The 16,094-nt window shown below is 37.3% G+C and overlaps 1 protein-coding gene across 1 annotated transcript; it reads right to left on the reverse strand.

The window, feature by feature from the left end:
- Positions 1-1,981: 1,981 nt before the first annotated feature.
- esyt3 (extended synaptotagmin-like protein 3) lies at positions 1,982-15,349 on the reverse strand. The gene is made up of 23 exons (XM_053329116.1): positions 15,041-15,349; positions 13,458-13,499; positions 12,481-12,615; positions 12,218-12,294; positions 11,972-12,041; positions 11,546-11,635; positions 11,400-11,455; positions 11,131-11,251; positions 10,801-10,977; positions 10,471-10,553; positions 10,024-10,072; positions 9,487-9,576; positions 8,949-9,011; positions 8,797-8,853; positions 6,540-6,611; positions 6,182-6,268; positions 5,575-5,724; positions 4,992-5,338; positions 4,625-4,723; positions 4,088-4,219; positions 3,817-3,922; positions 3,484-3,533; positions 1,982-2,021 (listed from the first exon to the last, which is right to left on the reverse strand). Exons 1-23 carry the CDS (start codon positions 15,347-15,349, stop codon positions 1,982-1,984), a joined length of 2,502 nt encoding a protein of 833 aa, XP_053185091.1.
- Between the last annotated feature and the right edge of the window lie 745 nt (positions 15,350-16,094).

A 16,094-nucleotide genomic window follows, 5' to 3' on the forward strand; every position in this document is an offset into this window, starting at 1 on the left:
TTCTTATAGATGATCAAGGTTTTATTTATGTCTAAGTTGTTTTTAATTTTTTTAAATGTTCTTATGGCTCAGGGAGTGCTATACAGCTTTTTTGGTTGTACATTCAGATATAGAAGAAATATTGTTTGATATGGAGACCCATTTCTGCCAATGTGATGGGGGAAAATGTCAATCATTATAATGAGAAACATTCTCAAAATAATGAGAAACTATCTTAAAATAATGATTTAGTTCAAAATATTGACTTAGTATCTCAAAATAATGACGTATCTAATGACTTACTAGTATCTCATTATTTTGAGTAATTAAGTCATTATATTATATACATCATATTGGCAGAAATGGGCTTCAATAGATATCAACAGTCAGCTCTGAGAAGACTTTTTGCTTTAAGTGCTCCTCCACTCAAAAATGTGTTTTCTTCTTTCTCCTTTAGTCGAATGTTTGACCTTCATTGTGCAGAATGATGTATATGCAGAGTTTAACATTGAAAGTCTCTTTTTCACATTCATCTACTAAAAATGTAAAGTTTCTCTGTGCTCAATGTAAGAAAAATGTAAAAAGCCCACATTTGTTTTAAAATATTTATTCCCATCACAATGTTAAGTGAAAACATATTTCAATGCTATGCAGAAAAAAACAACAGAATTGGAAACTTTCCATAAATTCTCCAGCTAGTGAATAATTTAAATGAACAGAAGATCAGCTCACCATTAGTTAGGAGCTCAACTTTTTATAACTATAGCAGTGAAAATCATTTTTAACAGGGATGACTGCCACAAATCTAAGGCAGTCGAAATATAAGTACAGAAAAATGAATTGTAACTTTTCATGAATTTCAAGTAAAACCTACTCAAATGGAGCATGCTGTTTTAGTAATAATTAGTGTTGAAAACCATGTCTGAATATGATGAAACAGGGATACATAAAAGCTTGTTTATCAAGTTATAAAAAATGTCTTTTCCTGAAAACAAATATAAGGCACTCATAAAGGTTGTGTGTGTATTTTAAACATGAATCATAAAATGTTAATATCTTGTCTTGTTACTGAAGATTACTCTTCCAGAAGTTGTAAAGAGTCTTAAATCTGAGAGTGTTAAAAAGATGTACTCCTACTTCCTCAGTAAGTATGAAAGGAACTATATCTCAAGTGCCTTGCTTAGATGCAGTTTTACTTTTAATGAACTCACCGCTTCCACTGCTCACACACAGTTGTATTTTTGCATCTTCCAGCTATGATTGTGTGTGTGTCAGAGTGTATTTATGTGCATAACCCTTCCTCACCATGCAGTGACTCTCCTGGGTAACTGCAACAGTCAAGCATTTTTTTCAGCCCTTATTAAATAACATTTAAACTACCAATACAACTATTTACAGGAAAATACAAGTATGCCCTTGGCTCAGAGCAACTCAAACACAAAAAATACCCAAAATAAAGAATCATTTGTAGTACAAATACAAATATTTTCTGATTATTTACATGGTTATTTCCTATGAAAAATAAATCTTCAGCAAAAGCATTACTATTCAGGATGACATGGTTTCTGCTTGTTAACCCAAATATGCTACAATAAATCGCATCATAAAATAACACTACTGTGGGATACTTTGACATATTTAAATGTCTCATTTGTAGGTGCTTGTCTGCTCTGCTAAAACTAATTAAGAACAGATATTTTTATTTTGAATATGTTATTAAATCACATGGGATATCTGTAAGTGGAACAAGATGCACTTAAACAGTTTATTCCAAGTACAGACCTGAAGTATTGCTGTGGCTTGGAATATTTAGTGGCTGGTATCATTTGCAGTTTGACATACCAAGCATGTCCAGTATCTGAGATGGATTCTGTGCTGCTTTTGGAAAACCCAACTCTGGTCCATGATGATAATGAAAAGAAAAATATGTAACATTTTAAGCATTCATCAGGCTGAGGAGCTGCTCTTCATGCTGCAAACGGAGGTTTTACAGCTTCATCTGCTAGCTGGATTTCTGCAGCCCAGGTAACGTAAGCTCGTACCTAATGGGGAAAGAGAAGTAAAGTGTTCACATGACTGAACCAAATTTTTCCTAACATTAATTTTAACTCAGTATTACTATTGAGCTGATATATACCCTCCAACCAAACTTGAGTCAAACAGTAGTCATCAGTTATTTAGGGTTTGGCATTTTGGGAAAATTCTCTTTTTTGCTTTCTTGCCAGGAGTAAGATGAAAAGACTGATACCACTCATGTGTCCATTATGCTCGCTCCAATCAAAAACCTTTTTTTGTTTGTTTGCTTTTTTTTTGATGTGTTTTTCTTCTTGTTCCATCAGTTGAATGTTTGAGCTTCACTGTGTTGAATGATGAATGTGCAGAAGACTGTTTTCACCTTCATCTTTTGAAAGTGGAAAGTTTCTCCATTCTCACTGAAAATCTGAGTTTAAGGCATGTACCTATGAGCATAAACTGTATCATCACAACTAGTTTGGAGCCAATCGTGGTCTAATATGCAACCTACACAAGTGTGATGTGGAAACGGCAAGCCTTCAATGCACATACACTGATAATGGACCTTTTGGTGAAGTAGTCATGTTGTAAATTCAACTTTGAAACGAAACAGTAGTTACATATTCAAAGATTCTGGATTTTTCAATGAGGAAGGAGGAGTAGATGTAATTTTGAGGGTTTATTACTTAATTTGACTTTTTTGTTGGAAAGAAAATCATATCTAATGTAGCTACAGCCAGCAGCTGGTTAGATTAGCTTATTATAAAGACTTCAAGCAGGGGCAAACAGCTAGCCTGGCTCTGTCCAAAGTCAACAAAATCCACATAACAAACCTCTAAAGCTCACTAATTATTTATACATGTCGTGGTTTTAAGGGGGTTTATGTGCCGCACAATTTCTTGGCAGCTGCAAAAGTCTTGTAGTTACCATAAGGTGGAAAAGTAAACAGAGACTCCAGGAAGTCACTGCACCCGCCAAGAAATAGTCTGGCACATAAACCCCTGTAAAGCCCCAATGTTTAATTTTTACACTTTTGAGCAGATTAAACAAAGAAAACATAATGTGTTAATTAGTGAGCTTTGGGGTGCTGGTAGACAGATTTTGCTACCTTTGTTTGGACGGAGCCGGGCTAGCTGTTTTTTCTACTTTTCCAGTCTTTGTGCCAAGCTAAGCTAACCAGCTGCTTCATATTTACTGAACAGACATGAAAAGTGGCATTGATCCTTTTATCTAACTCTTGGCAAGAAGTGAATCAGCATATTTCCAAACCTGTGAAAACAACATCTACAAAATGAGAGAAGGAAATGACTTTGTCTTAGTCATGATGTATTGCGTACATTAAACAGAACTTGCTGTGACATTCATTACAAAACACCAAGAATTATTTGCAGCTTGCACCACAGTCTGTGTCTACATCCACAAATTGCAGCAATAAACCTACACTACAAGGTTCACACGAATCATGGGAAAGTAGCAAACTGGGTCCCATACCATCCTGCGCTGCCTTTGGTTAGATCCAGCTGGGAAAGATCTATCAGCACCTGTGGATAGAAGCAGAACTTGGAAATTCAATCAATTCTCCAGACATACTGTAGTTGCAAACTGCAAAAGTGGGCCAAACTCAACAGTCAAGACTTTGTTTCTGCAATATCTGCATGAAATAAAAAAAACATGTACAACACCATAATGAGCCAACATCAGAGATTTTGTGGCTGTATGTTTGTTTGAAAGTAAAAGTCTGTCAAATAGTATACAGTATTTAAACCTTTGAAATATTGTGCCAGGACTAAACTGACACTGACGATCACAAATAGTATTGCCTACCATGCCAATGTCCTTTTTCTCCCGTGTGTGGAACATCTTGTTGTTTTTCACCGAAATATCCAACTTTCTAGATGTGGCTTCTTCAAGTGACACATCAAACTCAAACCTGTGATAAAAGAGCATTGTGAGAAAGTGTGCCAGACTCAGTCTCAACCACCAAGCCTTATTTACTTTTATATATATATTCTGTATCCACATCAAGCTGGTAATCAAAAAAGCAACTGATGTTTTTTTTTCATACAGTGATGTAGGACAAATCATAAGAGCATACTTGTCATTGAAGACAGGATTGATGGTCTTCTTCTTGACATGTGTCCTCTTGCGGTGTCTCCAGGATTGGTCAGGGAGTAAATACAGGCGGACATAAGAGTCTGTGCCGGTATCACTGCAGCGGAATAAGTTCCTATAGGCAGCAAGGACATACAGCTTGTTATTTCTTCTCATTTCTCTTTTGTTATGTTGTTTTCAGACACAAGTATTCAAGTAAATACTGACTATTGACATCTAAATATTCAACACCACAAAATACTGTTATACTGTAATGTGCCGAAAAAGAAACTAAATGGTTTTCTTTAAAAACAGCCAAAAAAATGCAACCTCATTATTACTTGACTTGATGATGGCACATATACTGTAGATGCAAAAGCTATGTTTTAGTATTTAAAATGTATATTCCACATTTAAATGTGGATTTCTGAAATCTTAAATGTGTGTGCATTTAAGAACTGTCTTAAATGCAAAGGGACAATTTCCCGTAAGTATTAGAGCTGCTAGGGAACATTAGTAAGGGTGGCTTTATCCGGCATACCTGCAGGCGTTAACCAGGACGAAGAGTTTATTCCTCAGGGTGGCGTAGCGTACAGTCAGGTGAATCTCCCCAAATGACCCCTGGTGGCTCCTGATGACTCTATTGTAATAAAAAAGGTTTAATTAAATTTGTTCTTACTTTTGCTAAAATACATATAGTTCAGTTAAAGATAAGTGTGGAAAAGTTCAGAACACTAAAAAGGTCTGAAAAAAGAGAGCACAGAGCACAGGGGACCCTTTATCCATGCCTCTGCTTTGCTTTGTCAGTAAAAATCACAAGACCAATATCTTCAAATTTTTCAGATCCTCTCAGATCAGTAGCACTGCTCGACTTCTTAGGTAACCACTGAACAAAGCTACAGACTCACTCTGGATACGAGGCTCCGTCTGTAAGGTCGAAACGTGATGAAGCGATGGAGTTCTCTGACAGCAGGCTGTGGGAGTCGTATCGACGCATGTTTGATATGGAAGAGGGTAATCGATCCTCAGCAGAACCACGGTAGCGGAGTGCAGAGTCGTCATTAGAGCCATTCTGGGAAGTAGCTGCCCGGACCGTAGATGGAGTTTGGGTACCAGGAATAGTGTTGGGGGAAAGTGCTGAAGAGGAGGGATTGCCGTTACCTCTTTGGGTGGTCTGTGGCGTTTGTGGATTTACTTGTGGATTGGGGATAACCTTGGGGATAACCTTGGGTGGCGGCTTTTCCTCAGTAAGAATCTATTGCGGGGTGGAAGATACTGTCAGTGACAAAGAATAATAGTGCTCACCTGCCAGTTCTCATGATCTAGATGTTAAAACAAATATTTAAATATTATCTGGAAACACATGAAAGCAAAATGAAAATGTACTTAACATTAACACTGTTTTGGTAAGAGAGTGTACTGAGGGTGTGAGTTGCTTGATCTTTCTATATAATGTCATTTAGTAAGTGCTATACAAACATGTGTACACACCCTGAGAGTGGCCTTCAGCTTGATGTGACTGTTTGCTCCAGAGCGCTCCAGCTGGAAACACTGGTCTAAAGTCATGTCAGAGACGTTGAGGAGGCGAATGAGGGGCAAGTTGAAAACACCAAGTGGGGTCTTCTTGTCATGGTCTTTGACCTGTCACAAGAACAGAGAAAAAAAACATGTCAAAGCAGTGATGTAATAACGTCTTATACCCCCTGAAAATATCTGACTAGTTCAAAAAGGTGTAGTTCTGTCCAACTCTGCACTTTTGTTGTCTTTTTCTAGATTTTACTGTGATGAAATGGCAGGGAAATCAAGGTGGGAGGCTTTTCTTCAGAGAAAAATACAAACTACTACATACAATTTCATACAAATGAATGCATTCTTTTTGTCCATCCACATATGTATAGTGGCAATTGATTTCCAGTCAAAACAGAAAAATGTAGGAATGCGATAAACTAAACTATTAAATACAAGAGATTTCTAACACTGATCATTTTTAAGTTATTTACTGTAGACTTAGATTTTGACATGATGTTTAAAGAGCAGCTGAGCCACCTCTTATGAACACACACTCTGTATGGTATATATGCAAAATGAAATGTCAAACCTGCACAATGAGCTGTTGTGTTTTGATACTATGTACAAAGAAGGTGAAGCCCTCCTCCCACACAGGGTCTTTAGATGCGTACACAACCTGAGGGAAAGAATGATGGGTAATTAGCAAATGAAAGCTAGACTGTGTTTCAGATACAAAGTGGTCATGGAGGGTTCAAATTCTGTAAAGTTTAGCTTGAAATTATTTTTAGATTAATTAGTTCGACATGAAACCTGTAGTGACATATCTGCTCTCATGCACAGTGCTAAATATTCCAAAGCAAGAACAGGTATTAATTAACTAACATTTAACCATATTTAATGAACTAAAGAGAAAATGATGTATTAGTGCAACAAACTGAAAGCAGTACCTTGCTTTTCTGAATGTCCTCATCCATGGAAAATTCCACAAAGGAGTTTGGATTGGCAGTTTTCCTCTTGAGCTGAAAACAGAACAAAACGATGAGGCTGTGCATAAACAGTTAAATAGTTTTGACTTTAAGTGTGTGTGTGTCATAATCTGCTAACTGAGTCTCTGTCTGGCAATATTAATTAATGTTAATAAAAGTGAAGATAGAGTTGGGTTTAATATCTTGTCTCATTTAGATGATACAGCTCAACATTTATACATATCAGGCTTTGGACAGTTGGATGACTGATCATACATAGCACTTATTTCCCAATATTCTTTGTTTTGTTGAAAAAGGGCCACATCTAGATATGGAATTCATGAGTATTTATGTGTATCTAACTGTCAAATTATGGTTGAATTTGTAGGTGAATGATAAATCAATTAGGGTCATCAAAAAGATTTATCAATAGCATTTGGAGATGCTAATATTTTAATGATTTAATTTTATATAGTGTAAAACCCATTAAAAGCAAATCAAAATCAAATGTACAACTTTCATTTATATGTGATCTTTGAAAAGTAAATAACAAAAAGAGCTAAGCAAATTCATCAAAATGACACTATATATTAAACATACAACAGATTATCTGCCTGTTATGTCCTCTACATAAAGTTGTATAGTGTCTCAACTTCTCTGTCCCCTATATAAAAGTTAAAAACGTGCAAGGAAACTGTGTACTGATTATTTTGTACAATTGCCCTTCTAATTTAGACCATGCATAGACTTTTAGACATTTAGTTCTACAACCTTTAGCAGGTGAGCTGAAATGTTATGTGTGGTAACAACACTGACACAGATAACCTTTAGGAACAATGAGCCATACTGATTTCACAAAACTAATGCTGGGAGTCTGTCTTCGAGACAGGGCAGGTTCTGCATTCCTCTCCCTAATAAACTGCAGACCCTCCTCAACAGCTGGGAGACTTAAAACAGATGTTTACACTGGCAAAAACAAAGAAGTAGCCTTTCATTATTACTGAAGTAGGATAATAAAGCTACTGGTGGAAGCCACAGCTATCATGTTAACATGGGCAGTTTTTTGGACTGTAAAGTTCTGTGTCAAATTAGCTTTTAATGATTTCATTTGATCATTTCAAAAGGGAAGAAAACTGTAAAGAGATTGATGCTGACACATTTCAAACTTAATTATAATCTTAACTCTAAACATGTTTGGGTGATCTTTTAAACTACAGTAATACCTTTACAGCCACATTACAATAGATGCTTTCCCCTTGTATTCTTTTAGTTTTCCCAACAAAGCAAACCTCACATCACACAGGGTCATTGATGCACTTATTTTTGCTAAGGCACAATACAGAGATCAGGATAATGACACCTAGACAAAGGGAATCCTCTGTTTTCACACGATTGACTTTATGATTGCATTTTCACACAGTGAGCAGCAGATGGCACTGCAGCAGTAACAGCTGTCACTGACAGTTCAAGTTAGGACACCTTGTTTTGAGTTTAACAGTTCAAAAGGTCAAATAGTTATGATAACTTGAGAGATATTGCCTTCATTTTCAGATGAATGGGGTTAACAAAATAGGTATATGTCAGCCTGAGTAGGTGTAATGTAATCACAGACATTGCTGAATGACTATTTGCATGTATGTGTTCTTATCTTAATGATTTGGTTATCTTTGAAAGGCTAAGAGGCTAATATTTATGTTATAAAGAGAAAAAAATCTATGTATAATAAGTACAGATTTAATAAATGGAGCAGTGTGATTACTAATTCTTCACACACCATGAACATGCCACAAATTAAGAAAGATATCTAGGAACATGAACACTAGCTGGTAAACACACCCACATAAAATGACAGACATGAACCAGACAAACAGGAAATACCAGCTCTGAACAAGGAATGTGGTGAAGTGAAAGAGAAGCTTCCTGACATATTCATTTAACCCTGAAACTATAAACACTGACTTAAGATGGAAATGGATTATTCAAATGGTTGCAATCTGAAACCTCACAGCTAGATGACACTGAATCTTATACAGTAGACCTTTAGTTACTGAAATGATAGATATGGCCTTTAAGGCTAGTGGATGGACCAAAATGGACATTTGCATTAATCCATATATTGATGTATATTTTTTTCTCTTTAACACAATGAAATAGCAGAAGGGAAGGTGGCTGGTGTAAATATGAAAACAGTCTCATTCAACTTGTCTGTTTAAAGAGTGTATAAAAGCTGTTATCTTACCCGAGCTTCATTTGAGTGCTTCCCTTTGTGATGATGGGTGATCTCATGGTGGTCTTTCTGGAGAGACACACAAACAAACCATCAGCACATTTGCCAATTCATGTTGTATGATCGGCTTTCCAAAACAACAGTCGCCATTAGAAGCCACTTACTGGTATGTTTGAGGCATTGTCCAGATACACTGCAAGCATTGCACAAGCATAGCCGTCGGTAGACTGCAAGAGTTGACAAAGAGAATAACATGATTTAAACAACCAACTTTTGGCCCAGGAAGTCCGTTAAACACAGGGGCAAACTACTGCTTAAGACCATGGAAATGGTCCATAATTCTCAACAACATTGAATATCTAAATCTAAATAAGCAAAATCAAAGAAACACCTTCAATTAGTGGAAGCCCCCTTTCATTCAAAAATGGGTTTTGAGTCTTGTTTCTTTGGTTGTATCTTGTGTTTTATCTTCACTGTGCAGAATGATGTATATGCAGAGTTTTACACTGTGTATAGTGTGTGCATGTACAATAGGATCCCATTAGTCAGTAAGAGGCTGATTGAGAGGGTTTTAGGGCCTTCAAGAGAGGTGGACTTGTGGCAAAAAGGTAACCATCTTGAACAAAAGCCTTGCAACAGTGAATAAAATTGCTCATCAAAATGTTGATGAATGAAATTGAAGCAATATCAGAGCTGTTGTACCTCCTTCAGCAGGCTGGAGTCAGTCTGGAGGGAAAGCCACTGGAGCTTAAGATTAACTTCGCCATTCTGGACTCCTTCCAGAGGAAACCACTGCCAGATAGAGAGATTAATTTATTAACACAGTGCTCATGTTGAGAGTTAATTTAAAGTTATTACGAAGAAACTTCATATTATGTTGATTTTAGCGTCCACTGTGGACAGAAGTGGTGATGTTTGAATGGCAGGCATTTATATAACTATACACAAATACCCAATCTTTTCGCTGATGGTCTTGATTGTTTATGTTGATCGTACAGAGGCATCAGACACATCATGAGACTGTTTTATAACCAGCTGAAAGTTCCTTCTAGTGACTTCAAATTGAATGTTGCTGCTTCAAACTCTTAAGATATTTTATGAGGAATTAAAACACAGATAAACATAATGTAATATAAAACATAAAGTAAGAAACAGTACTGTAGTGCAATCATTTTGTGAGTGCCACTTATTTGCAACTGCAGAGAAAGAAATGTGCAGACTACAATATTAAAAACTTACCTGATCCATTAGTTTCTCTTTTTTCACTTCTCCAAAATCAAGTTGATACCTAATGCAAAAAGCCCAGGTATCATAATGAAGAGAGACACTGATGACAACTGAAATATAATCTACTAATTGCATGTTAGTTTACAAACATTATAGCACTGACACTCATATTTTTTCGATTTACAATAGATCCACTCAGCTATCTCCAAGTTTATACAAGCCATCACACAGCTGATGATCTCATATTTGATGCTTATTTTTTATTATTTACCATATTAATTAATAATTATCAATAAAAGTTTGACATTAAAATTCCTGCTAAGGATCCATAGTGGGATGTCTATAAGAGGATAACAAGGGGCCAGTATGACAATCAGTCAGTGAGTCATAAAAAATCCCATATTTGAAAAACTTTGTGTTGAACCTACTTATTCATGCTGTTTTTAGATGCTTTCTCACCTTCCAAGGAAGTCATCTTTATCTGTGTCCTCATCATACAGCTCCACCTCCAACTCCTGTCCCGGGGCCTCATGGACCACAAACTATGCACAGGCAAAGGGGGGAAAAAACATGTATTAAAAGTCTCTCAGATAGGGCTGTCGATGTAGTGATAAATGTCCAAGTTTGGCATACTGAATTCAATTTCTCAGCTTTAAGTAATCATTGTGCATTTTAAAATTTATCCAGGGGTTTAAAGCTGAATGGTTAAAAGTTTGAATGGAAGTGTAATCCTGTTATTGGAACCAATACATGATATGAATACTTAATAATAAGTTACTGTTGCTTTACCTCAAACACTTCATTCCATGTTGGGTGCAAATTCTCTTTGATGGTCTTGCTTTTGAAATGGTGGTTGCCAACTCTGACTGTTGCATAGGGGTCTGATTTGCCCTTCACTATGCCCATCATGTATGTATCCTTAGCCATCAGGTCTCTGGCCCCCACCAAGTGGACCCTCACCACCCCCTGAGGAGCAGAGAAGGAAACCAAGATTAAAATCATCAACATTATTTCACAACATCTTCACCTGCATATTAAAATAAAAGGTCAATATTATTTTTAGGCAAATGACGACAGGTGATAAGTATGATATGAAATGTTTAAGCATATATTACATACACGAGGTAATGGGAACCGCATCTGGTCTACTTTGACCTGGTCGACGAGGGGAAAAGACATGCGATTGGGCAAGACCATGAGAGAGGAAATTATGTCAATGATGGTCTCCTCAGACAGGGAACTAGAAGGAAACAGATGAGATTTAATAGAAGAGAGCTTTACTAACAAACATCTAAACAACAAAATGCTGAAATGACATTGTCATGACCAAAAGGAACAGATTGGTATTATGAATGAAAAGTGTCAAGAAGATTTCTGTGGAAACTGACCTGAAAGCAGGGGAATCCAAAAGGTTGGTCATGCCAGTCCAGTTGATTTCCAGGGTCTGAAAAAATTATTTGGAGTTTCAAATTAGACCAATCACACAACACGATTAGCCACAGGAATAAAAAATAAAATGTCTGGAGGTACTCACAGGGCGGCGAATGAAAAAAAAGGTGACACCTCCCACCAGTGGCGCTTGACCAATGAGTGGCTCCAGAATGACCCTGATCATCCCTTGGAGCTGGAGGATTCAAGGCAAGGCAAGGCAAGGCAAGTTTTATTTATATAGCGCATTTCATACACAATGGCAACTCAATGTGCTTTACATAAAACAGAAAAACATGTAATTTGAGAAACATTAAAACATACAATTAACCCCCACCCCCACCCCCCCATAATAAAAACAAAGTACAGAAAAATAGAAAGACATAAATTCAAGACAGTTTCACTTACAGTTCTCATCTATCTTTCTATTAAATTTTCCACACTTATGTTTGATGACTGTTAAAAGAACAAGTGTGTAGTACGTAGCAATACCAATGACATGACCGTGGTAATTAAAAGGTGAGATGCTCACTTTGAGTCCTTTCACACCAGCTGTGATTGGTGGCTTCACATCTGCGTCGATGTCCACATCACCGTCATAGCTGCAAAGTGAACAAAATTGAAGAGAAGGAAATTACTTTAAGAGAAAAGAGCACAAGCACACACACACACAGCTGTTGTTCATAATCTACAACATGCAAAAGAGGACGGACCAAAAGACAATTAAATGACAACAGAACAGAAATAGCTCTGAGGTGAGAAAATGTGTCCAACCAACCATATATGCAAGTCCAGAACCACCTCCCTCTCATCCACTTCATCAGTGTATGCTTTCATTCCAGTGATCCTGAGAGGCTAAAATAGGGGGAAAATTTATAGGAACTACCGTTACTGGTCAGGGACCCAATTTAACCAGCAATTTCCAGTGTGTCTCCTTTCATGCATATATGTATTCACACTATTTATATATACAACAAACAGGTATACTTTGCTTTAATAGCCACATATCAAATAGCTAATGGAGACCAATATCCAACTCACAATGTGTCCGAAGTGGACCTTGGTAAAAGTGAACATTTTGAGGGCGGGACTGGACTGTCTGACGGATGACTGGATGGTTTCTTTGAGGAGTTTCTCCATGTACATCCCAAAGAAAGGCCAGGCCTGTTCCAACACCTGAACACACAAGACAAAACAGAGGATGTGAAAGCAAATCAATTCCACACCTTAAATCACTTTTACTTTTCCATAGAGGGAAGACTTAGACCCACTAAGCACAATGAGGTTGTAATGTGATTACAGCATCTTTCAAATTATACTCATGATACAGATTTTTCTTTATAGTTAAATAAAATGCAGTTGAAATGTGCTACTGTCTTCACTTCATCTGAATGACCCCTAGTCAGATTATTGTCATAGTGACCTTAACCAGACCTTAGAAGATTTAATTAACATATTGCATCATGCTTTGCCCCTTTTCTGATAAAAACAATTTGCTGATTGTGAGCACTGGCAAAGGCCCCACGTGTCTGAGTGCTGTAATTAGCCTCATCTTTATGAAAACAGACCTTCAATCAATCAATCTTTATTTAAATTGTGCCAAATCACAACAAAAGTCATCTCAAGGAACTTTTTACATGCAGGTCTAGACTGTACTATTTACCTTATAAATAAACTATATTAAGATGTAATTTGACCCAGGTTATCATTAGTCACATGGGTGCAGTTCTAGTAATACAAGGTTATGAGCTTACAATCATAGTGCGATAGTTATATTTGCATGCTGAAGGGAACATATCATACACATTTACAGGTCTAACATATATTTATATTATGGGGCATAACTTGTATATACTTTGCATGATTAACAGCTTAAAACCTCCTTATTTATCTTATATCAGCCCTTTATGCAGCTACTTAGTTCAGTCAAAAATCAAGAACACCACCTTGACTAAGCAGAACAGGCTCAATCAAAACTTTGTAAGCTTTGCACCATTTCATAAAGTAGGGAGACGTACCTTGTTAACCCAGTCAACTTTCTCAACATCAGGGAAGTTGACCTTTGACAAACAAAACATGACAGCAAAGTTAGTGTTTTTTTCCTTCTTCTTCAGTTAGTACTGATCATAGATCTTGATTATAATTGTGCAACACAAATGACACAGTGGCATGCATGACGGTGGAGATGATGCAGATTACATTTTTTCTGACATTAGAATGTCATTATTATTATTTAAATTATCCATCATGCAAATTTTAAAATAGCTTAATGACCTGGTAGATGAGCTGATCCAAAAATTATGAAAGTTTGTTCCCAACTCATAGATTTGAATCCATGATTGTTTAAATAAAATTAGACATGTAGGAGCACGACAAGGATATTTAAGGCTTACCGAAACTTCTCTGCAGTATCAAAACTGTGGACTGTAACAGTACACAGCATCTGATGGGCCGACCCCTAATTCAGGTAAATTTAAGTACCATCAGTGAGGTGTGCCTGAGATGTTAAAGAGGGGAAACTTGCACATAACAACATAAGATATGCTGGATAAAACTGTCTCAAATTAGTTGGAAGAGAAGAGCTCCAGTGTCTAAAATCTGTATTTTAGTCATTACTGTACGTCATCATCTCTCACACACTCAAAGAAAGTTGGCTGCAAGACAGAAACTGCATCCAACAGTACAATTCAGTTGTGATATCACATCTTCAATTGCATGTTACTACATTCCTCTGACATTAGAGGAACGGTTATTGTTTCTCCCTGCTTACTTCCCTTGAGTCACTGTTTATGTGGGTGTGGTGCCACAGAAACCTCCTGCAAAGTAACAGCATGCATGTGTAAGAATGCCAGGTTCAACCCAATTCTGGCATGTCATGCAAAGTGTCTCGTAGTCTAGGTAACAGAGAGTGTGACATGTCCCAGGGTTACCTTAGGATGCTTTACATAATTTGGATGTTTCCTTCTTTGACCAACAGAGATATCCATAGCCACAAAAAACCTACAAAATACAGATTTGACTTATCACTTTTCTCCAGTGAGCAAGCAATGAAGTTTACACCCAGTGCACCAGTAATGAGGTTTATCTATACTATGAATAGTAGTATTCAGACCACTTAGTGCTTAAGAACAAGTACCAATACATCAATGTACAAATTGTCCATTACAAGTAAAAGTTCTGCATGACAAATCTTACCGAAGTAAAGATACAGTCATCTAGTTAAGTCCAGTGCTTTTGCTATTTCCCTTTAATCTTTAGTTTTTGATGAAATACTGGATCATTTGAAATGTGATCCCAACTACACACTGTTTTTTGTAAGACATGAAAAGCCAAAAGGGATTTTAACAATGTCTTGTATTTTAAAAGCGTGTTATATCATCAGATTGTGTCAAATCTTCACCCGAAAAGTAAAGCTGTCAAATAAATGCAGTGCAGTAGAAAGTTAAATTTCTCACTCTGAAATGTAGTGGAAGTATGGAGCAGCATAAAGTGGAAATACTCTAATAAAGTACCTCAATATTGTAATAAGCACATACTATGCAGTTTGTCATTTCCCACCACTGAATATGAATAGTGGGTAACATGTTTGCAATATATTTACCCATGAAGCCATCTGTAAGGCACTCTGTAGCTCCTTGTTGATCACAATTTTTTCGTTGTCCACAAACTGGATGGCGGTTCCGATCCGGACGTCTTTCCACTTGCGGTTTTTCTTCCACCAGTTAATCATCACTATGCACAGCAGCACCCAGCTGATACTGAGGCCCAGGTATCCTGTCAGGTAGACGGGATAGAAAACCGCGACGGCTCGCCCGAAATAAATCAGAAACTCCATTAGGATGTGATTAACAGCGGCCGGGCTCAGCTTCTCCCCGAGCCCCGCTCCCTCTGCGGCGCGGCTCGGATGCATCTCACCGGCGGATGACATTGGCTCCGACTCCTGGTGAAAGAGATCCAAAAAGGGATCCAAAAGTGTTTACCCAGCCTGCTTGAATGGATTCGTGTTGCGCTTCTGTTCTGCTCACTTTATGAGGACAATCCAACCACTGCACCTAACATAGTGTAACGAGGCAAAATGAGCCGTGACAGCGTAAAAACTTCCGCGTTTGAAACTTGTTTGAGGCAGGCAGGTATAGGCACACCTGGGCCCATGGGTGGGGAACACCTCAACAGGAATTCCACCCTAAAACTTAATGCCTCTACATGACTTAAAACAGACCAAGCTTTAAGCAGTGACATTTGTGTGGTTTAATCTGCAAAACCCCAAATCTCAACCCCCTGCATTTGGCAACAAAACTATTAAATAGGAGTCAAGAGAAAATACATGTAGGTGCACATCAGCCGTATGGCCAGCAGATGGAGCCAGAGAGCCCAGAGCTGTGATTTATAAACTGCACTTTGGACACAGTGAAAATAGTATGCAGACAAATTAGCATATACAAACCAGGGGACAAATTAAAGGGGAAAACCTGAATAAAAGAGTGGAGAAACATGACAAATGCTTATGTGCACCAGGGCTCAATTAAAATGATGTGAATGAAATGTAGGGGCCTTTACAGTTACCAGATCTCATCCCATCTGAATTAGATAATCTGATTAAAAAACGGTTGCATATATAAATGAGAGAATATCTTGTGGAAGAATAGTTTTCATCC

Source organism: Scomber japonicus, chromosome 11, assembly GCF_027409825.1.
Source record: "Scomber japonicus isolate fScoJap1 chromosome 11, fScoJap1.pri, whole genome shotgun sequence".
NCBI classification, from domain to species: Eukaryota; Metazoa; Chordata; class Actinopteri; order Scombriformes; family Scombridae; genus Scomber; species Scomber japonicus.